The 24,238-nt window shown below is 53.2% G+C and overlaps 4 protein-coding genes across 4 annotated transcripts, besides 1 other annotated feature; all 4 read right to left on the reverse strand.

Annotated features, from left to right (window-relative positions):
- Nucleotides 1-657: 657 nt before the first annotated feature.
- On the reverse strand, nt 658-1,959 carry LPMP_355580 (hypothetical protein; the record flags this gene model as incomplete). Its single annotated transcript, XM_010705187.1, has 1 exon — nt 658-1,959. One exon carries the CDS (start codon nt 1,957-1,959, stop codon nt 658-660), a length of 1,302 nt encoding a protein of 433 aa, XP_010703489.1.
- Nucleotides 1,960-2,889: 930 nt separating this feature from the next.
- LPMP_355590 (hypothetical protein) lies at nt 2,890-4,458 on the reverse strand (the record flags this gene model as incomplete). Its single annotated transcript, XM_010705188.1, has 1 exon — nt 2,890-4,458. The coding sequence occupies one exon, from the start codon at nt 4,456-4,458 to the stop codon at nt 2,890-2,892; it is 1,569 nt and encodes a 522-aa protein (XP_010703490.1).
- A 1,162-nt stretch (nt 4,459-5,620) lies between these two features.
- On the reverse strand, nt 5,621-8,074 carry LPMP_355600 (hypothetical protein; the record flags this gene model as incomplete). The annotated part of the gene is made up of 1 exon (XM_010705189.1): nt 5,621-8,074. One exon carries the CDS (start codon nt 8,072-8,074, stop codon nt 5,621-5,623), a length of 2,454 nt encoding a protein of 817 aa, XP_010703491.1.
- A 2,369-nt stretch (nt 8,075-10,443) lies between these two features.
- Nucleotides 10,444-11,022: a repeat region.
- Nucleotides 11,023-14,394: 3,372 nt separating this feature from the next.
- LPMP_355610 (hypothetical protein) lies at nt 14,395-16,347 on the reverse strand (the record flags this gene model as incomplete). Its single annotated transcript, XM_010705190.1, has 1 exon — nt 14,395-16,347. The coding sequence occupies one exon, from the start codon at nt 16,345-16,347 to the stop codon at nt 14,395-14,397; it is 1,953 nt and encodes a 650-aa protein (XP_010703492.1).
- Between the last annotated feature and the right edge of the window lie 7,891 nt (nt 16,348-24,238).

Below are 24,238 nucleotides of genomic sequence, written 5' to 3' on the forward strand. Positions count from 1 at the left end.
AACGGGCCCTGCCTTTCGGATCAGGTGAGGCTAAACGACACAGCTGCGTACCCCACGTGCCGCTCCTGCCCTTGATGATTGGCTTTGCCATGCCGAGAGGGGGGGGGAGAGGGCAAAGACGAGATGCGAGAGGGTGAGAGAGAGAGAGCGAGAGAGCAGAAAAGTGAAAGGGCCAGCGTGCGCAGCGAGTGCGAGCGTCAAACATACAAATGTAAAAGAAAAGCGAAGGGATGCTTTGTCTCAGCATCAGGGATCGGCACACGCGAAACCAAAGAAGGAAGAAGCAGCGACATCGTGTGCGAGGTCTGCAAGGGAGGTGGAGCAAACTTGTGGGAGCTGCGATCCCTTGATCACTGTACAACGCCTCTCCGCTTGCGGTACAACACCCAAACGGAGACTCCTTCCGCCGTGTTCGCCTTTCGTACGCGTGCATGTGTGCGTGTGCGTGTGTGACGAACAGATCGCTGTCGAGCAGCCATCGAAGTAGCACCTGAGCTTTCTTCTATCTCTGCGCTGTGGTGGTGGAGGGAGGATGAAACGAAAAGCAAAGAGAGCAGTTCACAACACTGACACACATACACACACCCACGTCTAGATTGGCGCCGAGGCCCGGCAGCAGCTGCATCTTGGTCCTTTATCTCTGTGACAACAAAGGCGTCAATTCACCACTACACACGGCACAGGGTTCACATGGAAACTGTCCAGCTCCTGCTCCCAGCCGCAGACCAGGTCGCTCATCACCTCCACGTGGTATTCACACAGTTGGCGAGCCTCAGTCACCGTCCACAGGGACGTCTTGTGCGTCCGCTTTTCGGAGCGGTGCGACGGGCACCTGAAGCGCACCACTGTTTTCCAGTAGGCGTCTTGCGGCCGCACCGCACGTGGTGCTCCTCGAGTTCGCGCAGTAGTGTTTTCGTTACTGACCCCTGCCCCCGAAAAATCGGAGAGTAACGTGTAGTGTGTGACACACGGATTCGTTGATGGATACCAACTCTCCCACACCAGGTACTCCATGTTCCATCGCGGCTTCGAAAGACGGGAGTGGTACCGACCTATCGGCTCAAAGACGCCGTTGTACTGCGAGTTCTGCAAGATGGCATCCCGGTTCGACGGGCTGTAGTGCATCTTGTGCAAGAAGTGGAGAACACTTGGTGTGTCCTCCATTCGCATGAAGTCGTCCCCAGTGCCGCGGTGCTGAGAGGGGATCTGTAGCAGGCGCTTAAGGCGCTGGTGCTGAACTCGGTACACAACGCCGGCGGGGCACAGCTCGTAGTATCGCTCCGTTCCCGTCAATGCCTTCTCGCCGTCTCCGTACAGGCAGCGGGAGGCCTGCTCGCTGGCAGCAGTGTGCCACCACGCTTCGAGTGCAGCAGACATGGCGGCGCGATTATGCGCAATGTAGCGGCGCTGCTGCAACGCTTGCTCCATCTGGTTCTGTGGAAGCGGAAGTCGGCAGTGCAACAGAGCCGGTTCCGGCTCAGCGTCCTTTCCTCGGGGCTGCTCATCCACCCCACTTCCGCGCGGCCGCTCCTTGCTCCACACCACCCACTCTCCGGAGAGTCGACAGCGAAATGGGAGAGGGGAATTCACGGCTTTCATGCCTTGATACGCCATCGCGGTGGAGAGGCGCTCGTCCAGGGCATAGACGGGCGTGGGCGCTGCCTCTCCCGCCAACGCTGACGCCCCTTTGGTCGCTGTCAAAGTGGATGCAGAGGTCGATGGCGCGATACCTCTTTCCATGAGGCGATACCCACTGCGCGCAATGGTCAAGAGCGTGCCGTTGGGAGCGTTGTAGAACTGATCCTGTAGCACGAGGTCCGTGTCAAAGTCGTTTAGCAGGACAATCGTGTAGGCATCAGAGCTGGACCACCCATACGCTAGGTGAACAAGACCCAGAAGCAAGAGAAACGTCACCAAGGCGCGCGCCGCAGCGGAAGGAAGGCGTGGTGGGCCCACCATGCCTGCGAGTGGGTGCACTGTGACTGAAGGAGAGAAACGCGAGACTCAACCTGCCGGCCGAAGAAATGAACAAGAGAGAAGCACTGAGCTGGGCACGGGAAGAAGTAGGTGGTGGTGGGGGGACCACAACACAGACGTCAACGAGATCGCTGATCTTTCCAAGGCGTCGTCATCACAGAGACGGAAGAGGAAGTGGACACTTAACATCACCCTCGTCACACACGTATGTATGACTGTAATGATGCCGCATATGTAACTTTTTCATCTCTCTCCCTCATCGCAAGAGAGAGAGAGAGGGAGAGAGATGAAAAAAGTTAGAAATGGGGTTATCTTTGGCTGTGAAGCTGGAATAGCGTGGGTGACAGAAAAGGCGATACTCAACAAAGTAACATCAGACCACATACCAGTCAACGACGCACCAAGTGAGTATGCTCTCTGGGCTATTACGAGCGTGGGTGTGGGGTGAGCGGGTAAAAGTTACTTGCCGCCCTTCTCACAAGTTGTGCCCTTATGCAATCCCTTATTCATGAGGCGAATAGGCTGTACCACTTCTGCTTCAAACCAGCACGATTCGCACACATCTGACTCCTCAGAGTGACGACGTTACCACCCAATTTCCACTCAGAGCCACAGCGGAGGCCCTGCCACGTCCATCCAATGAGGAATGCCTCATTGGATGGATAGGGAGAGGTAGGCGAACCGCACCGGAGCAAGAGGAAAGCGAGGCACTGGATGAGAAGAGAAAACAGCAACACCAAAGCACGTTTGAGTTGTAGAGAAAAACCAAAGAGAAAAGCAGCATACAAAAGAGAAAATAAGCACGCTGAAGAGGAGTCCGTGTATAGAGAGACTCAGAATGGGGAGTGAGCGAGAGAGGGGCAGTAAGGGACTGACGCTGCGCTTCAGGTACCTCACTGCTTTGCAGGGTGACTACCACTGAAAGCGTGAGGTGGCAGCCTGCACAATATCCTCCGCAATTGCCATAGACGCGGTGGCGGCCGGGCTCGGTGCGTTACGAACGTTCAGGATGAGTGGCTTCGCACTGCCGGTCGCCTCAATTGCCTTAGCAGCGCTCGGCGCACCTTTGAATGGCTCCAGCACCTTATTCTTGTCCATCGTTGCCTGCACCGTTACACGTGGTCGTGCGAACTCCATCGCGAGATCCATGCTGAGAGTTCCGTCCTCCGCCACCCCGACGCCCATAACGCCGCAGAAGCTGTCCACGATGTCCTTTGCCTCGATAGAGGGGATTAGCTTTTGTGCCTCGCTTAGGAACTTTCGCTTGCTGAGGTCCATGTAGTAGGTCTGGCAGATGACACCAAAGTTGGAGGTGAGACTCACCCATCCACCCTTGCTAAAGGCGCAGTTGAAGCAGTACTCGAGATCGATCGTGTAGGGGGTGTAGCCATAGCGATCCAGTGCCAACGCAGAGCCTGGTCCGACGATCACCTGGCGGCCACGACGCACATCCACTGTCGGTGTGAAATGCACACCAACGCTCAAGCCCCTACGGTTATCTGGGCACGGGTACACGTGCATGCGCACGAGATCACCACGCTCAGGCGTCAACTGGTAGTACCGCCCGCGGAAGCTGTACGTCTGCAGCAAACGCTTGCCCACCCACTCCACAATGCCACCAGAGTGCTTCGCCACTATGTCGCTGTCGAGACCACAACAGGTTATGACGTTCTTTGCCAAGATGGTCTTCTCCGGCCCCAGGTGGTGCTTTTCACGGCCGCGGATGAGCACCAGCTCCTCTGTACCCGCCACCGGTGACTTGGTCACCGATACGCCCACGAAGTCCTGAGCATCAAATTGAAACTGTACGGCGAAGTTGTTATCAGCGTGGGCCGTCATCTCACGCAGCATGCAGCGCGTGACTTCCGAAAAGTCCACGATGCCCGAAGCGGGGGACCACAAAGCAGATACACCGGTCACCAGCGGTTCCTTCTTCTTGATAGCTTCCTCGCCTTCAAGGATCTCGAGCCCCTTGACACCGTTTGCAGTACCCCAGTCGTACAGGCGCTGAACGATCGGGCGCTGGCTGTCCTCGGTGGCGACGATCATCTTGCCACACAGCTCGTAGGGGAGTTTGTTTTTCTTGCAGTAGTCGATGATCAGACCGTGTCCGCGAGGGCACAGGCGCGCCATGGCGGAGCCGGGCGGGTAGAACATGCCGGCGTGGATGCAGCCGCTGTTGTGGCCGGACTGGTGCTGCGCCACATCGGCCTCACGTTCGATGAGAACGACGCGTTTGCTGGGGTACTTTTTGCGGATCTCGCGCGCCGTGGCGACACCGACAATGCCGCCGCCTACGATGGCGACGTCGTACATGTCGCGCCGGTCATCTTTGGAGAAGGTGACGAGTGAGTGCACGGTACTGGCATCGTCGGTGGCCATACTGCGGTACTTGCGGCGGTAGTAGACGGCGCCGGAAAGTCCGCATGCAACGGCAACCTGGCAGATGCCAGAGCAGAGTTTGCCCAGTACGGGCGCCATAGCTGTTGAGGAGGGAGGTGCGGCTGCAACTACAATTCAGCACATCCAGAGGAAATGAGCAAAACACAGAGAAGGCGATTACGAGAAAACGGAAAGGAGACGAACAAGAGAGAATGGCAGTGACCTCTCGCACTTGCAGAGGGCATTCGACAGCGAAAAGAAGGTGATGGTGTGTGTGTGTGTGGGGGGGGGGGCAACAAGAAGGAGCCAAAACGCCAAAAGAAAAAGTGTACAGAAGTAGCAAGAAGTATCGCTGAATGTACTCTGTGTATGTATGTCACTGGGCCTGGAGCATGTAGTGAGTGCTGGAGGGAGGGAGGGGGGGTGGAGGGGAGAGAGCGAGACGTTAGTGGAGCAGCAGAGAACACGAGACACGAGAAAGGCTCCGAGTAAAGACTAGTAAGGAGTCTTTAGAGTAACAGTGAGGCAGTGAGGAGAGCGAAAGGTAAAGTGTACTTCAGCGTCCATAAAGTTTCCAATGTGTGTGTGCGTGTGTGTGTGTGTGTGTGTGTGTGTGTGTGTGCTTGACGGCAAAAGGACAGTGGTGACGAGCAGCCGCCCAAGAGTGAAGCGTTTGACAGGCGAAGGAGTGAGCGAGAGAGAGGAGTGATGGAGGCGACGCGGTGAGCGAAAGAGTGAAGGGCATCCAAAGAACGGTGATCGCAGATTTGTGCGGCATGAGCGGTAAGGCGTGTGGGGGTGTGGTGAGGGAGCGCGTCGACAACGTCTACCGAAAGACCAACGAAAAAAAAAGAGAAGAGTTTAAGGTTCCGCCGTTGTGATTGGCAAAGTCGCCTCTGTCCTTCTCATCGTTTGTACCCTGACAATTTCGGTGGCTCTACTACTCCTCTTTCCCTCGCTCCTTACGTTTTCCTCCCAACGGCCCACCGTCCTCGTCTATGTGCAACTCAGTTCTGCACGCGTGGGCAGGATTCTACCGTGTTCTTGTTGACGTTCTTTAGCGGCTTGCCTTCACGTGCTTCCCCCTTCACTGAACTCGCACAAGTTCGCCGCTGACAAACAAACTGATACGAGGCCCCCACACTATTTGGCAAACAGGAGGACACGGCAGCATGTGAGGAGTATGTAGAGGACAGAGAGAAAACGACAGAGAGAGCGGTTACACACATGCGGCAACCCCAAACCGCAGCTTTTTAAAGTTTCACAGCTCGACTTGGTTGCGACAGCTTAGCGCGTCCAGCGCACGAGTCGTTGTTTCGTTCATCACACCCATAGTCTCAAAGCACATCACAAGTTGGCGCCCCACAGCGTTGCGCTGGGTGTTGGGGAGGATACGGAGCGAGTGCCAGAGTTGCCGATCGTGAAGGACCAACTCTTGGAGCAAATGAGCGAGTACTCGCACCGACCTCTGCACTGGAAGTGAAGAGGAGTGTGTGCTAGCGATGCCGCTGCGAGCGGAGAGACTCTCGTCGTTCTCCGCGTACTCTAGCACGCCTGCTGCTAGGCTGACTAGAGCGTCCACCGTGATTTGGCTATCTGTTAAGACAGCCTCGTCCTCCTCGACGACGACATCTGAAGCTGCCCTGCTTGCGCTTGTAACGCGAGAGCGTCGCATTGCTGTAGACTCGTGTTGCCGCTGCTTCTTCAGGTTCTGGAGGCGTTGTGCCAGCGCTCCGTTTACCGTCACCAACACGTGTTCGGCAAAGGTTGCCCAGATGATGAACTCGGTCTGCACCACGTGCGAAGGGTGTGGGCGGCCAGCACTACTCACGAGTTGCTGCGCCTTTCGTGCACGAATGAGCGGGAACAGCAGTGTAGCGGCATCCCACAAGATGGAGAGTTCCTGTAGCGAGAGGGTGCATGGTTGTTCAGGGGTCGTTTGAAGCGTTCCGGAGATGAGCAGGGCCTCGGCAAGGAAGAGGCATCCGGTCACCGGAATATCGAAGGCCTCGGTGGACAACGCTCGCTGCTGCTGCACTAAGCAGGTGCTGCTCGAATGCCTCGCGCACAGTTGAATCAGTCGAACAAGCTCCGTCGATGGCAGAGATACAGCAAGCGTACCTAGCTCCTGTACATGGGTCTCGGAGATGTGCTGCTCGCGGAGTGCCACGGCTAGCTGTCGCTGCTGTAGTCGCGCCTGCTGCACAATCGTACCAAGTACATAGCCCTCTGCGCCTCGGCGACCGTGCTGCGCGTACAGCTTCATGCGGTGCGGACGTGTGGCAAATGCCAAAAGAGAAGATTGCCGTGCCTTTTCCCTCAATACATGACTCGTCTTTGTTCGCAGTTCAGGAAACATGTCGCGTAGCAGCCCCGACAGCAAGAGTGCAGAATCTACGTCGCCGGCGGGAAGTAGGCGGAGCATGTGCAGCTGAACCGCGAGTCGTGCGGCATCTGCAGGCTTGAGGCGCTCCGGTGTTGTCGCCACTTCCGTCTCGCTAGGGCGGCGCATGCTTTGCTGAATGATGAGATGCTTCTTCACCTGATGTCCCACAGTTGCTATGGTACCCTCGAGGCCGTGAAGAGTGCGCTGCAGCGTCGTGTCGGCTTCCTTGTTGTTTGCAGGTGATGGTGTCTGCTGCGGCGTCAGAGCCAACACCCCAGAGGCCAATCGCTGCAGCGTCACACAGAGATCGACGAGCTGCAAGGCGCAGCCGACTCGCAGCAGCGTGGGCACATCCAGCTCTGGCAGCACAAAACTATGGAGGGCGAGTGTCTCCGAGGCGAGCGGAATCACGTGCGCCGTGTGAGGGGGGATCCATCGCATGAACGACACTCTGCCCGGCCGTCGTTTGCGCTTGGCGCAGTTCAAGGCGGATTCGGTGGCACGTGGTGCGCTCGCTGTGGGTGTGAGGTCAGTGACAGTGGAGCTAGGGGCTTGCAAGGTTTCCTGTAGCATGGCAAATAGCGCGTCTTCTTCCTCGTCTTTCAGAGCTGCATTTACACTAGAGCGATCCTGGAAACCGTGCTTGCTGTCCACGGTTTCGACTAGCGTCTCCGCTGCTGCTGTGCTCTGCGTGGCATCTCCGCTGATGCTGCTGACGCCTCCTTTCCGTTTGCGAGAGTGCCACGACCGCGATGGCATCGACACGACGAAGCGCGGTGCGTGCCGACTGAAGCACCGCCCCTCCACGTAGTCGCGCAACACCCCCATTGCAAGGCGCGTAAACGCGAGACACATGAGAAGCAGTCGTGGGGCAAAGGATACCATCACGGATAACTCGCCAGACACTGCCACACGCTGATGCTCCGCGACAGCCGCCGTCCACACAGACTTGCGCAGCAGCAACTGCCAAAGGCGTGCTGAGACCAGCGAACGGGCGAGCAGCGAGGCGCGCAAAAGCGACACACCATCTTTAGCAGCACGGCGGCGTTCCTGCAGCGTGTCGGCTGTTTTTCGTAGAAGGGCAGCATCCTCCTCGTCGCACACGTCGTCCTGCATTCCTCTCTTCCCATTGCGGCGGCGCAGCTGCGGTGCGAACTCCTGCTGAAACTGCTGCCACTTGACGTCCGCCGCGCTGCACCTTTGCTGCGCTGTCCCTTCTTTTCTCCGTAGAAGTTGTCGGCGCGCCTCTTCGACCGAGTGGAGAAGCTTCAAAAGGAGCACAACAGCGTCGAGAAGTTGACGTGACGCTGCAGGAGAGGACTGCACCATCGAGAACTGTTTGTCCTTCTTGGGCTGCAGTGCAAGTGCTGGAGTGGCGGGGGAGACAGAGGTCTCAGCCGTTGCCCCTGCAGGCGGCTGCGCAGCGTCTCGCTGCGCTTCTTGTTGCTGCTGGCGGCATTCCAGTTTCCACCAGCTGCGCTCCACCAGTGAGACAGAAAGTGGAATGCGTCGAAGCAGCAGCTGATTTTGGGCAGCCACGCACCTGGAGAAGGTGCGGTGATGCGCTGAAGCCGGCGAGCGCGCTCGATGCTGACCGGCAGAAAGTCGGAGTCCAACTTCGTCTTCCACCACGTTTGGCGTGCTGCGTGTAGATGCGAGGAGGCGCCGCGCACGTGCTTCGTCGGCCTGCACACGTTTCAAGCGATGTGCCAGGTGAGCAAGCTCACTAATGCGCCTTGCAAACTCCATCTAATGCGCGGGTGTGCAGGCCAGGAAAGGGCGCGTGCGTGTGATGAGGGTTAAGAGGAGGAAGAGCGAGACAGCGAAGGGGGGATCAGGTGCGATGATGCGTGCAAGTGTGACTTTGTGTAAGCTTGTGATGCGATTGCCCCGGTACACGGAGGCGGTTTGCACCGAGAGGAAAGCAACACATCCCACAGACTTCACGAAAGGCGTTATCACGCTCGCGGCAAGAGCGGATGTTGTATCTTTGTCAGGGGAAGCGAAGGAAAACTGAGGGTGGTGGAGCGAAGGGGAGGGGGTGCTCCGTCCTGCTGCTCATTTTTTCTGCTGCGTGTGTTTGACTCAGTAGGGACGAACGTTCTTTTCCATCTTGCCTTTGCTGCCCATCGAGTGCTGCTTAACAGTCTCCCCCCTCCTTCTGACTGTCTACGCGATCATCTCCTTTTTATCGGAGAGCGACTTGGGGGAGTTTACCCCCTCCCCCCCCAAAGAGAGGAAAGTTGGGCCAGAGAGAGAGAGGGAGGAGATGGCCGGAGTACAAGAGAGATCTTAGAAGCGTCACAAGGAAGAAAAAAGGAGAAGCGAAGGAGACGCCGAGGAAAAGAGCGTTTAGTTAGTCCAACGCATAGCGCGACGACAGCAACGGCGCGTCTGACCACTTTCCCCCTTTCACCCACTCCAACTCAGGAATGTATAATTTTTTTTTAGGGATGGCAAAAGGGGGAACGAGGCACCAGCGAAAAAGGAACGGTAAAGAGGGGTGGAGTAAAGCCGCACAACATGCGGACATACAAGAAGAGAGAAGAACTGGAAGAAGGTAATCCAAACGGCAGAGACAGGAACAACAACAACAACCCCCAAAAGAAAAACAAACAAAAAATAAAAAACAAAAACGAAGTTTGACGTATGTCTTCTTTTGAAGAGAAAAAGAGGAAGGAGGGATGGAAGAGAGGGACTGAGTTCACATGAGACACAAGCAGACGCACGTAGCGGTCGGGCGGCAGAGGTAGACAGAGAGAGAGAGAGAGCTGGAGGACAGAAGAATAAGAAAAGCTCCGCAGAGGCATACACAAAAAAACAGCGACTGGTATGACACTCCACAACTACCTCGACGCGTGAAAGAGGAAAACGAGAAGAAGTGCTACCCCCTCGACCCCCCCCCCTACACACACCCAGACACGAGAGAGGCACGCAAGTAAGCCCCTGGAGCATTGAAAAGTCGGAGAAGTTTGCGCGGTGAGGTGGAAGGAGTTCTCCTGAATGTTTTCTTTGCCAGTTCCCTAATCGTCCGTGTCACTTTCCCTCTCTGGTATGGTGTTTAGCTTGCCAAGGATGTGCAGCCGATAATCGAATAGGAAAAACAAAACCAACAACAGTGGCAGGCGCCACGAAAGGACGGTGGCGAGGGAACACAAACCAGCGCGTACACAAAATACAGAGTCGACATCAACGGGGGTGGGGGCATGGGGAGGAGGAGGAGGAGGAGGAGGAGGAGGGAAGGCGCGGTAAACGGCATTTCCAGCTCGTCACTGTAGTCAAGTTCTTATCACCAAGAAAAAAAGCAAAGAACAGGCTTTGTCTCAAGATGACGGAGGCCGACATCCTCCTCCTCTGTGCATCTGGGCTTGCCTTAGTTCTGAAAAGTATGGCGCTGCTGTACGACAAAAGTGCACATCATAAAAGCCTCTGGCGCTTTGTTGGCAGTGGACGTACGTACGCTATACTGTAGGCGTTCTCCTCTTTGGTGACTTTCGGCGCCGAGTACCTCGCCCCCCAAAACGGCTACTTCATTGCACGGTTGATCAGTCACGCACGTAACGATCTCCATGCAACCGGGAAGTAACTCCACTTTTCCTTCGAAGCGAGAACGAGCAAGGAGACGGATAAGCCTAGAAGAGAAACCAACAAAAATGGAGAAGCGAACAAATTGCTCCCTCCACTCTCTCTTTCCCACCTCCGTGCCACAAAGAGCAAAGCGCGCCTATAGACGCACCCAGCCACAGCTCACCTATGCCGCTCTGCTGCACCACGGCGACATCCTGGGCTAGGCCGATCCGCCGGGCGTCGAATCGGGCCATGCGCCTCGCGGGCCCTGCACTCAAAGGGCGGAGGCGGTGGTGTGGGTGCATGCCCGGGGAGGTCAGGGAGGAGGCCGGCCAGCCTCAGGCCAGGGCTCTCGGAGTCTCGGTGCTCTGCCTGGGCGCCATGTCTCCCCCCTCAGCCGCTTCCAGCCGCGGCATCCCATCATGCGGTGCGCAGACTCGTCCCATTGACGTCGGGGGAGACACGGGGGGTGTGATTCGGGGGGCTCCCGTCATGCTTCCGGCACCGGTGCCGCGCCAGCCCACCCGGGCGGATGTAGGAGGCGCCGCGTCTTTTTCGGCCATCGCGCGGGTTCTTCCGGCCGCTGGATGCCCCTTCCCCTTGCCCTGGATGTGGCGCGCCATGCCAGCTGTGGCCGACAGCGCGGGCGCGCCGTCCTCGCACTCTTGCACCCCGTGGTCTGTTGTAGAAGAACGCTGTTATCTGGGTGGATTGTTCTCTTCACTTGCCACTTCTGTCCTTCCTGACGCAACCCAAAACAAAGCAGGGAGGAAGAAGAGTGAGAGACCCGTGCGGGGTGCGTCTTTCATTGTGTGCTAGTGTTGCGCTGACTCACTCTTTTCTTCGCTCACGTCTCGTCCGTGGCCAGCTTTTTTTTTTCCCGAACGCGGCGAAGGGTAACGCCTCTTCTTTCTCTCAACAAATTGCTTCTCCGTGACCAAGTTCATGACAGTAAAATAAGGTGGCGTGAAGTTATTCGCTTTCCATCCTACACACAGGCTACCCCCCTCCCCCCACACACACTCACAACAGCAACGCAAAAGAACTGAGTCAACGGCGAAAGGGGAGGAAGCGGGGGTGAGGGGAAAGACGGCGCAGCGGGGAGATGGCGAAGCAGATGAGGCATGTATAAAACAGAGAAGAAGAGCGAGGACAATGCAAAGAGCACAACGGCCCCCGCCCAATTTACCTGCTTTGCACTTCTTCCCTTTCTTTTTGGCTGTGGAGGGGGAGGAGAGGGTGGCTAGCGAAGAGAGGAAAACAACATGTCCTCTGCACGGTGGCATCCGGAGTCCTCTAAGGAGAGAGAACATGGAGAGGAGGTGCAACAAAATGCCAGCAGCGGTACAAATCAAAGACACACACAAACCACTACACCAGGAAGGAATTTAGCGCTACCACGGGGTTGCTCGCACACAAGTAGAGTCAATAGAATCCATAAAAGGGAAAGAAAGGAAAACGCAAGGGTCTAAGAGAGAGAGAGGGGGGAGAGAGCGAGAGGAAGCCCTGCCTCCCCCCCTCTCTCTTGAGCGGCTTTTGACGCGTGCAAAGGTAGTCACTACGTAACCACAAGAGTAAGGAAAAGAAAAGGAATAGAAGTGCACGCCGTAACCCATCGCGTGAGGAAACAGCAAAGAGTAACAGAAACAAAAATGAGAAATGGTAGGAGATGCTGAGAAGCGACACGGACAGCGCATGAGCAAAACCTGCGCAGCAGGTTGAGCAGAGAATCTACCATGAAAAACAAAAAACAAAGAAACCCGTTCAAACAGGGTATGGAAGAACGCTCCAGTGCAATGGCTGAAGGGTGGGGGGGGAGTGATAGGGTGCGACGCACAGAGGAAATACCACTGAGGGGTCGACGCGTTATTTGACGGAGACGAGCCCCGCCTGCACGACATGTGGTGAAGGGCGTAAAGCCCACCGATCTCGCAGTTCATTTTCGCATCTGCCTTCGGCGTTACCTGCGGTAGCTCTTGATGTTCTCTTTCTTGTCGGTGCTGCTCGTGCGTGGAGTACCCTGTGGAGATTCGCCCGCACAGGGACTGGGCCCACAGCGAAGGAGTAAAAAAAGGCAAAAAACAAGAGCGAGCATGAAAGGTGGAGGAGCGGGGAGAAGAGAGGAGGGCCGAGTACAGAAAACACACACGCACAAGCACAAGCACAAGCATTGTATTCGCCTGTGTGTCCGGGTGCCGGACAGCACCAGGACACCGCAGCTCCTTTTGTTTTCACTCTCTCAACTATTATGTTTCTTTCCTTTGTGGTGCGTCTGTAGCTCAGTTGTCTACCTTTTTTCGTCCGTTTGCTCACGTGAGAATGTTCCCGCGCACACGTCTCCATCACTCAACTTCTCTCTTCTCTGGGCCCTCTCCCCTATCTTAGTCTGTGCCTCCGTTGGCAGCTGCACCGTGTGACATCCTCCGTTGTATTCCTGTTCTCTCGCTCTCTTTCAGTCAAGTAAGGGTGGGGGCAAATGGGCGGCGGAGGAGGAAGGGCAAAGGATAACACAAACCATCGACGTCAACTGTAACCAAAATCTCACAGACGGCTGTTAAGGCGGAAGCGATAATTCAGAGCGTAAAAACGAAAGCAAACGCACATATATACACATACATCGGTGTTTTCAATGGAGCACCATCGACAACACACATACACATACACATACACATACACACACACTATCTGAGGAATAAAACGAAAGTTCGGAGAGCAAAACGACAGCCGATAGACAAGATAAGAGTACGACGACGATGGCACTCAATCAAACCTTTTTCGTTTCCCTGCCCTGCTACTATGCGCAGAGACAAGAGCAGCAGCAAGGGCTACAAGGTGTCGGTGGGATCAGAAGAGAAGCAGGTGGAGTACGCGCATACAATGAGAGAGAAGATCGATAAGAAATAAGCAACAAAAACAACGCAGCCACCCAAACACAAGTAAAAGGTGTAAGAGAGGGAGACACAAGTCGAAAAAGAGAATAGAGAGAGGAGGAGGAGGAAAACTAGAAAGGCTACTCACACATCTGAGCACAGTGACAAACACACAGACACACAGAGAAAGAGACGCAGGAAACGGAAGAACCTACGCATAGTTTTTTCCCTTTCAACATCTTCGTTCGACTCCAAACAAGTCGGCAACCCAGACGCGTGCACAGAGAGTAAAGATGAAAGATAGCAACAAGTCATCGACAACAACCAACCGACCCCCAAAGGTGCGCCAACAACATTTTTCTACTCCCTCACTCCACTCATTTCACTCGCCCTAGTCTGTCTTTCCGCCATTCTTTTTCGTTTACGTCTTTACGACAACACATCGCCGTGTGCCTCTCTTCGCGAGACGTCTTTATTCTTTTCCCATTTGCAATCTGGGGAGTGAAAGAGTCACGTGCTCCCCCGTTCCTGTCGTTCGACAGCGTGGAAAAAGGAGTCGACCACAGTTTCGTTTGCCGTGTGTCTGTGTGCTTCTTTTTCGCCGAGACTTCGAGCTATCATGGCGCAAGAGGGTGCGCAATGAAGACGACGAAAAACAATACCAAACACACACACACACACACACACAAACACACACACACACACCAATGGGGAGAGCCAAACAGTGGTGTGAAGACTGCACGCAGGAAAAACGAGCGAGACATAATCGCGTACAAAAAGCGCGGAGACTGGCTTAGAGGCAGTAAAAGAGCGAGAGACGGCGCAAGGGAAAAAGGGCACGGCTTTCCTTTCGTTGTGGGAGAGGGTGGGAGTGAGGCAGCAGAGGGAGGAGGGGAGGGGGCGGAAAAAGCGGAAGTAGGCAGCACCAGAGAGTCTAAAAGAAAACGAGAGAAAAAAATGAAGAGAGGAACAAGAAAGAAAAATCACTTGGATTTCCGGACAAGGGGTAGGTAATTGATGTAGTCCAGCAGCTGAGGCAGGGGAGGACTGGTCTCGGGCCGACTTGGTCAGTGTGGGCTGGGTGAGAGTAAGAGGTGAGGCTTTCTCGGAACAAGCGAGAGATCTACGGAGCTGATGCCTTCTTTGGGTTCGGCTCCGCCACCTCCCTTTCGCCTCGGGTCGCCAAGGCAAAGGAGAGCACAAATAGGCGCACTACGAGTAAGGGATGGTGCCCGAGGGTAACACAAGCGGGTAGGAGACTGGATGGTAGTTCTCTGTGTTCATGACGGGTACTTCGACGAAGGCTGGCTGCTGAACATGGGATGGGGCGGCGAGCGTTGCTGCCCGCAGAAACGTCGGCTCCCTTTGCGCGGTCGACGAGGGTTGCGATCCCGCAGACTGCTGCTGGTGTGCGGAGCCCACCACATAGTAATAAGTCGTCTCCGGTGACTGCGGTATCTCCAATCGCTGCGGCTGAGGAGGCGTCGGGACGTTCGCCCAGTATATTCCTGGTGCCGACTTCACTTGGTTTATGGATGGGTAGTGCACCTGGACCAAGGACAGCGGCTGCGTGGCTAACTGTGTATTTGCGACAGTGTGACTGGAGAGGGCAATGGCGTGCACATTTGGGGGCGGCTGTTGCTGCTGGGGCACGTACACACAGGGAGCAAGCGTGTAGCCCACCGCATGTTGCTGCGGCGTTAGAGAGGAGGCCTGGGTAACGTAGTTCCCTGGCGGAAGAGCTGCCGCTAGCTGTGGCCACGCCGCAGTGTGTGTGTAGGCTTCCGCGACACTCGGGTGACCACAAAGCAGTTTCCCGGCCTGATGCTGCTGCCGCTGCTGCTGCGAGTGCTGAGCCGACTGACCCGGTCGGTGGGCCGCAGATCCCTGTGCGGCTCCTCCACGGCTGCCTTGTACACCTTTGCTACCTTGACGTTCGTGGTGGTCCGCTACCGCAGTGTAGAGAATCTCACTCAGTTCCTCACCGGTGACGGCGCGCGTCAGGTCGAGCTCTTCATGGCGCTGCTCGCTCACGAAGCGGAACTCCACCGTTTCTGAGCGCAAAGGGTCGACTAGCGTGTTACCAAGCTGCTGGAACTGATGTGGTGACCAAAGGCATTGGCTGCGCTCACCACTAAAGTAGATGATGACACGCGCGAAGCTCACCTGATACTCGGCTGACTGCGCGACCAGTGACTCGCTGCGGAGAATGCGGTGCACCGCTGCCAGCGCGTCGTTGCTGCGAAGTCGCGCAAAGTACACGCGCTTTTTGTCTCGGTTAGTGCCGCGCCGAAGGACACACGGAAGACGGCGCAGCTGTTGGTCTGCCAGTAACCCGCCGGGAGCCTTTCCGGTGTACATGGCCGTTGTGGCGATAAACAACCCATTGACGTGTCCCCCACCCACCGAAGGCCCAGAGGTGCCGGCCGCGCGGACGACGCGCTCACACGGTGGAGTGAAGGCCTGTTCAACTGCTGCCAAGGTCATGGCATTTTGGCACTGTCGCATCACCTTGGCGACGAGTGCGCTCACGTCCGCGACGATGGTGCCGATGTTCTCACCGTGGGTGCATTCACAGAGCACCAGTTCGCCAACCTTGAGTGTCGCGCGCAGTGCCGACGGCACAAAGCACACGCAGAAGGCCTTGTCGAAGACAACGAGAACGTGGACGCGCTCTGGCGATTCATTTTTTTCTGCTTCCGCGGTGACTGAATACTCTGATGCAGTAACGTTGACGTTGGGATCGCGGTGAAGCGTATCGGTCTGAGGCACGTGGCTAGAGACCACCCGGGCGCACGAAGATGCCATGGCAACGCTTGCCCCTTTGGTGGTTTGCGCTGTCGAGACCGGGACATTGGGCTGCACCCCGGAGGAAACGCTATTGCCCCATCCTTCGATGCGGACATCCCCTTCCTTCGACGGGGATGTGGCCGCTTCGTATTGCGGTGTGAACTGAGGCGGCATCTTGTGAAAGTGCCCTGACGACTGCTTGGGGTAGGGAAACTGATGTTGCTGTTGCTGCTGGTGCTGCTCACCTGGTGTGTTTAGAGACACCGTCGCAGACGCGTTCGGGGTGCATGACTGGAATACATGGGGAAATAAGAATGTCGTAGATGCGTCAATAATTCCCCGCTCGCTTTCCACGTCTGTCAAAGACGAGTCCATGCTATGTGTGTGTGTGTGTGTTTGCACTTTTTCTCCTTTTTTTTTTGTGGATGCGTGCACGATACCCTTTCTCCTCTTACCGGACTCGGCGGCTGTGATGAAAGGAGGGGAGTGACAGCCACCACCACCACACACAGCGGAAACCAACAGCCACAAGCCCAATACGGACACTCAATCGGTTGTCGACCTCAGCCCAGACACCGATGCCCCCCACTACACACAGCACAAACAAAACAAGCAACCGCAAAAAAAAAATGAGGATGCAAATAACTGTAAACAAGGGCGCGCGGCTGACCAAACGAGAATCACGGCGCTAGTAGGATTGGCAAGAAGAGGAGACAAAAAAAAGAGGGTGAGACAACTACAGTTGCAACAGAGACGAAAAAAAAAAAGAAAGAAATAAAAGAGAGAGAGAGAGAGCGAGAGAAAGGACAGGAGGATGATATGTGGGAGGGCAAAGTAGAAGAAAAACAAGACAAACAACAACAACAACAGTAGGCGTTTGGTTCTATTGTCCACTATATTTAAAGCGGATAACGCAAAACGTACGAAGGGCGGGGTGGGGTGGGGGCAGAAGTAAGCGATGAGGGAAAATGGCGAGAGGGGAAGAGGGAAGTGAAATATGAGTTAATGTGTCACTTAAGTCAGGCGAGGGTTTATACCAAAACTATGAAAACGGGAAAAGGGAAGGCGAGGGGAGGGAGGGTGGGGGAGGAATGAAAGGCGAGAGTGATAGAGAGCCACGGGTAGGGAGGAGTACCTTTTCGTTATGCACCACCAACTCAACAGCCACAAAAAAAAATGAAAACCAAACAAGCGAGAAAGGCAAGTGACAGAGAGAGAGAGAGATGAGGAGTAAGAGATGAAGAGTTAATTGGTGGCACGAAGAGGAAAGAAAAAAAAAGGGGAAAAGGATCGAAAGGTGACAATGAGAGCGACAGCGAGAACAACGATGGAAAAAAAAAACAAGAGACAGCGAGTGTGTGCAGAAGAGAGGAGGGGAAGGGGGAGGGGGGGGGAAGAGAAGGCAAGGGTAGAAAACAGAGAGACGACACGCTTAGAGAGAGACACACACACACTCACAAATACAGGAAGAAATGCTGGAAGGGGGTGTTGGTAGTGGTTACACGAGGGCAGAGAGGCACAAGCACGTAGTCAAACACAGCGCAACTAGCCACACAACTACAGACATGCACAGTGTACACACACAAAACGAGGTGTTGGCTCCCTCGGCTCCTCTTTTCTTCTTTTGACTTTTCGCGTAACGCTTGCGGTGGTGTGCAACGCAGACGACGTACGTTTTCTTTTTTTTTTTTGGCTGTGCGTATACGTATAGAGTTATACGTAGGACCACTCTAGCGAATAATATATATAAAAAGAATAAACAGCGTTGCCCCTCCTCCCCTTACTTTTACCTTCTATTTTGCAAATAAAGCGTAATAAATGTTTGTAGCCTCTCTTTTCAGGGTCGACAGACACTGTCGTGTCAGGGATGCCTCTACAGTCCCCTTTGTGTTCTTTTCGCAGACAGAAAAGAGGAAGTCACCCAGTAAAAACATACACACACATACACACACCCATACACAGACAAAGCAAACGCGGCGTAAATGTGAAAGAAATGGTAAGAGAAAAATGCGCTGAAGGTTGTAATGAGGGCAGCGGAAACAGCCACCGCACGAGTACTGGACAGTTGATGAAGAAATAGTTAAGACAAATCAAGCGAAAGGGAAAAAACACTTACACAAAGAAGAGACAAAGCGGGGATTGGGGATGAGGAGAGGGTGACGACCAGGGGACAAAGAGAAAAGAAAAGCGAAGGGGGTTGCCAGAGGGAGAGAGAAGCAGCGAGTCGTCGAAAGAGAGAGGGGGATCTAGAAAAGGGCGAAAAGCGGGTGAGAGCGCGCAGGTGTCTCACAAGGAGGCGCGCGCACACCCACGTCACCAACGATATACTGCAATGGAATTGTGTGCAAGGGAAAGAGAAAAAAACGAAGAAACAGACTGACGAAAACACGGTACACAAGCGGGAAAAAAATCAAACGCTATCAGACACCTGCACACGCACACGAACTAACGTATGCGCGAGCAGCAGAGCGAAGCAAAGATGGGGGAGTGAACTGACTGGAAACTCAAGAACGAAACTAGAACCAAGCGAAAACAAGATAAGAAGCAAAAAAAAGGACAGAAGGAACTTGAAATAAAAAGGAAAATAATAATAATAAAATGGAATCCAACCAAAGGCAGGGGTCTTTTTTCCCGTTTTGACTGCTGCAAGAAATAGGGACAAGAGCAGATGAAAAACAAACAAACAAACCAAACCAAAGCAAAGCAAACGGGTCTTTGTGCTCGTGAGCTTCGTCGTTTGCCTCCGTCGGGGGAGGAGGGAAGCTGGCCCAAAAAGCCTTGAGTGCAAACCAACGGTATCAGCGAATGAAAACAATCAGTGGTAGAAGAAGAGAATCCAACAGACACAGATGGGAGCGCTGTGCCGGCTTGTTTCTCTTTCTTGTTGTCTTCTTCTCAATAGTGGTGAAATAGGAGAGGATAGCAGCCGAGGCAGCACAAACAACAACAAGAAAAAACAGCGGGTAAGCACAGCTCAGCTTTGAAAGTCTGCAGAGAAGAAGAGTGAAGAGAGGGGGAGGCAGGGGATTTTCGAAAGCCAACTGAAGATGCGAAATTTAGGAGGTGGCCCACGCGAAGAGAAGCAAATCACTAAGTGGGAAACTGAGTCGAGGTAATGAGTAATCGAAAAAAAAACGAGGAAAGCATACATACAGAGTATCGGCAAACAAGAGACCGTCCAGCAAAACAAAGCAGAAATAGATGCTACGATGAAGAAAGAGTAAATGAGAGGGACCAAGAGCAAACAAGTGATGCGATACAAAAAAAAAAGAAGCAAAATGTAGGTAACTGAACCGTCGCTCACACGCACTACCACATAAACCCAAAGGAAAGGAGTGGGTGTGAAGCTTGGTAGCTGATAAGGGAGAAGTGAGTGAGGGAGAGAGTCACCCCGCGAGCTGAATTCAGGGAGAGAGATGAAGCAAACACAGACACACCAAAACGTTATTGTGAACTATATATATATATATATATATATATATGTGCCCTAGCGTGCCGCTTTAATTACTTCTTTCCCTTATAAACAACAAAAAAGGCGAGAAAGGAAACCACCAAGAGAAGGAATAAGTGAACGAGCAAAAAGTATGCACCAAAGAAACGTCGAAAGAAAAATCAACAAGTGCGAGCTAACAAAAAAGGAGAAAAAGGGGAAGAGAGACAGCCTGTCTTGTTTCTATTCTTCGTTTCTTCCAACACAATGTGGAATCCAGTGATAAGAGATGCGTGGCTGGCACTGCAGAACACGACACAGGCACAGGTAGAGGTGCTGAGAGGGTCGAGACAGCAGAAAAGAAAACAAATCAGCAATAGTGGTGCGAAGGAAAAGAATATGGACCCCCCAGAAAGAACACGCACACCAATTAACGTGAGTTTCACGTTCTCGGATTGATTTGTGCCGCGGTGCTGGTGGTGATGGCAGTGGCGTGTCGCAGGCTGCAGCAAGGGGTGTGAGCTGCAGAGGGTTTGACGAAGGATCCAGGGGCGGGAGAGGGCAGTAAGAAAGGAACACGGCTAGTCAAACGAGTGGGAAAGCTACTAAAAGGAAAAGTATTTTGTGAGTTGCAAGGGAAGAGCAAAAACAATTTTTTTTTTCGTTAAAGAGCGCGTGTGCTTGTGACCGCTTCTTCCTCTTCTTCCCTTTGACCCTCTCAGCGACTGGAAAGGGGAGGGGAAGAAGCGAGGGGGTGAAGAGGGAAGTCTGCAGTATGCTATAGCGAGAAAAACAAACGAGCAAACAACAACAACAAAAAGAAACCCCACGGATATAAATACGCACAAAGCGAAAAACAAAACAAAACGAGTGTACTTCACAGAGAGGCACGCTCAAAAAAAAAAATAAGTAGCGACAACACAAGGAGAGAGATAGGCGAAAAGAAAAGCGAAGGAGGACCGAAAGTGCAATAGAGGAGTCGAAAAGGTAGCAAGCGACCGCTTCTTGTAAGTTTATTTGTGTGTGTGTGTGTGTGGAAATGGGCTTTTCTCTTGCCCATTACCAAATGAGTCTCTTTCTTTAGTATTGCTCAAGATAAGGAAAAATACAACGAGACCTGAAGAAAAGAAAAACAAGATCAAAAAAGGCGAAAGCAAAACAATGGTGTTCACCAGTTCCACGTTTCTCGTCTTTCCTGTCCTTCTTTCCTTGTTCTCCGGAACACCTCCGTGCGTTACTTTCCTTTTTGGCGAGCTTAGGCCCAGGTGCGAAATCGAGAGCGAGCGTGCGTCGGTACTTGTGTCTTTCCCCCGTTAGCGCTTCCTCTTTGGCTGTGTTTCCGTGGCCTTCTCCGCCACTTGACTCTTTGCCTTTCTTTCTTTTCTTGACGAGATATTCAAGCTAAAATGCAAACCTGTGTTGTACAAGAAGACCACCTAGATGATTGTGATAAGGAGGTGGGGTGGAACACACGCAAGCGCTTCCTCGTTGAATTACAAGCACCTCGAGGTGATGTCAACGCAGTGTAACAGCGCGATCAAGCCACCAAAGGGTAAAGGAGGAAAAAGAGAGGGATAAAGAAGCTTGTGACAGGTGAGCACCCACCCACCCACACACACACACACTTACACAAACGTGCAAAGAGGGACAGTGGCGGAGGTACACCAACACAGGAAAAAAAAGAGAGATGCTTGCTATGTGCAGGATGCGTAGTAGTAGTGGTGTTCGTGCCTTTCGCGTGTTTCTGCAGGAAGACGGGGGGTGGAGGAAGGGTAGGGGGAGGTGGCAACTTTCAGGAAAGATGTAGTTGCCTTGAAGTAGCGGAAACACTTGTTGCCTTTGAGGGTATCTCTGCTGCTCTGACAACTGTGCCTCACTTCCTCTGCTTACTAGCACTTAATAGGATTTGTGTGTTGCAAACAAGCGACTCAGTTCGTATACACATACATTCAAGCCACGAGTACACACATAGATGGAGAGGGGGAGGGAGAGAAAGAAATCCAAACAAACACAGACCCGAAGTAAAGAGGAGCAATTCAAGAAACAATTACTTGGGTATATACGGATAAAAAAGAGAGATGTTTGTTTCGTCAGAGCTGGATGATGGTACACACACACACACATACACAGTGTGTCAGCGTATTTGTTGGAAGCTCGAGGTCTCTTCGGGCCTTTCTTCAGTTTCTTTGTTCCTATTTAGAGCCTCTTGCAGTTGTTATTTAGCGCTGTCGTGCTACTCCTTCTTTTCCTTTTTTTTGGTCTTGTGACTCCGGCTTTTTTTTCTGTTCACATAGGGGAGCAAAGCCAAAAGAAAAAAAAGTGAGTCCAGCCGAAACGGCAGTACTAAAGTAAAGTACGAGGGCGACGGAAAGAAAGAGAAACTCACAAGGCCTGCGTGAACGTGAAAACACAACCCACACACACACACACACAAGGCCCTCTCCCAAAAAAATGCTGAACGGGAACGGGGAAAGAAACGGGACAAGTACGTGAAGGTATCCGTACTCGACAAATAGGGAATAGGGAGGGAGAACGAGAGAAAGAAGAGGGAGAAGCACGCGTTTCAATCCAGCACGCACGCACGCAGAGAGAGAGAGAGAGAGAGCGCGAGAAAGAGAGCGAGAACTTGCGAAGCGAGGGTAGAAAAAAGAACTGCAGCAAACCGATTTGTGTGGGTGCGCAAAGCAAGAGAAGGAGAGAAAAAAATACGAGGTAAGGCAACACAGCAACAACAAAAGACGACGACGATGCGCTTCCTTTAAGGTCGCTTCCCTTTTCTAGCGAAGGAAAAAAAGCGAAAAGAGGCGGCGCTTCGGCGTGGGCGTGTCAGGGGAAGATAACGACACCACCCACCCACGCACTGCCTCGAAGAAAAGAAAGACCAGAAATAACAAAGGAGACACGCGGGGTTAAAGGAATTGTTGTAATGAAATGGCTGACCGCAACCCGAGGGGTGGGTTTTAAGCAGAACGTATATTACACAACAGGACGAAATAAAACAGAAAACGAAAAAAACCACGGAAGAGGAGATGAGGGCGGGTAGGGAGGGGGTTGTAAACGAAGACAACGCTGCAGGTGCGCTTACTGTCCCGGATACCGATGCACACGCAAAAAAGGTAGCGAGGAGGCGTTTTTATCTGTGCTTTTCTTTTTTTTCCAAGAAAGGAAGAGAAGCAGTGGGAAGAGGATTCAACAATCACACACAAAAAATCAAAAGAAGAAACCGAGCACAGATAACATACACACACACACAGGCAGACACGCACAGTAAATCCGTGTCTGTAGGCGTACACAAGGACCTTTGGTGTTATCCCATTCACGGACACACGTGCAGAGACACACAGGCACACCTCGCACGCACCTCACCCACAATGAGATCGAGGGAAAGAGATGAGGTATACTTGCGAGGATGCGAAGCCAGAGAGTCCGTGAAATTGTGAAATCAACGAATAACACGAGGGAAACGCTTCACCCCACCTTTATACACCCACACCGAGGTACGAAAACACCTACAGAGAGAGAGAGAGAGGGAGAGAGAAGCACTCGAAAAAAAAAAGGCGAGCAAGACACGGTGAGAGCAAAGAGAAATGAAGGGAGCAATAAAAGAGGGGAGGCAGTGCAAGAGACGAAACAAATAGTGATCGGCGTGAAGGAAGGAGGAGGAGTAGAGAGCACGAGCTAAAAACAGTTTGAGCGAGGGGTTAGGCACAAACACACACACACACACACGCACGCACGAACACTTGCAAAGTAAAAGAAAGAGAAGATACACAACCGCAGAAAAAAACCCCAAACTTGCTTATGGGATACGTGCAGTCGCCAAAAAAAAAAAGGGAATATAAAATCAGCAACGAGGAAGGTAAAAAGAGAACCAGAATCGACTTCACACACAGATGAAGGACAAGAGTGAGGGCGGTGAGTTCGCAGGAGGCAAAGGAAGGAAGATGTCAGGACTGGCGTTTGACCACTGTGAGAAAGACAAAACCACCCACAAAGGAAACGGGCTGATACAGTGCGAAAAAGAGCACCGTAAGAAGGGGAAGGGAAACACTCGTGTTGATTCTTCAAAAGGTAAACACCCCGAACGAGACCACTGCGCACACACACACAGAGGATTGTCTTTTCAAAAGAAGTTCGGACTCTCTGCGTGCGGTTGAGGGGATGACGACCAACGTGGAGCGGAAGATGGGGCGCCAACGAACTCAACAAAAGAGACAAACACAGAAGGGGACGCACAGACGCACTTACAGGCCACAAAGAAGCAGCAGCAGCACACACACACACACACAAACGTGAGGGGTCCAACGTTCTCTCGTTTTTCCTTCTCCTTCTTCGGACTCTCCTGGACTTTCTCGTACGGAGCAAGAAAAAAGCAAAGCCACGCAGCTCTCGACGACTCCTGCAGTGCAAGAGGGAAATGACTCCCTTTTTCTGATTGCGGCTAATTCTTTTTCGTTTGTTCGTCTTGTGTCTCCTTTTACCTTCTTTCCCTTCTCGATTTTTTTCTTCTTCCTTTGCTGCCACTGTCTTGCGATATGTTCGTTTTTTTTTTCGTTTGCCTTTTGCCTTTAGGTGAACCTCTTTATGACCTCGCTCTCGCCCTGATGCGTTGCTGACTTCGTTGGTCACTCCTTACCGCTGACGTTGCGGTGTATGTTCTTTTTTGTCCTTCTGCTTCACTATAACTGCCGCCTTTTTTTTTTCTCCGCAAGCAGCGCTCGCTTGTTGCTCTGCTCTCCCTTGTTTCTTGTGGATGTTTGACTGCCAAGTTGAGGATGCTGCACGCCAGAAGAACAGAGCCGTGCACCCGAAACCTACACGTACGGATGAGGGTGT

This window comes from Leishmania panamensis (genome assembly GCF_000755165.1).
Source record: "Leishmania panamensis strain MHOM/PA/94/PSC-1 chromosome 35 sequence".
In the NCBI taxonomy this organism is placed as follows: domain Eukaryota; phylum Euglenozoa; class Kinetoplastea; order Trypanosomatida; family Trypanosomatidae; genus Leishmania; species Leishmania panamensis.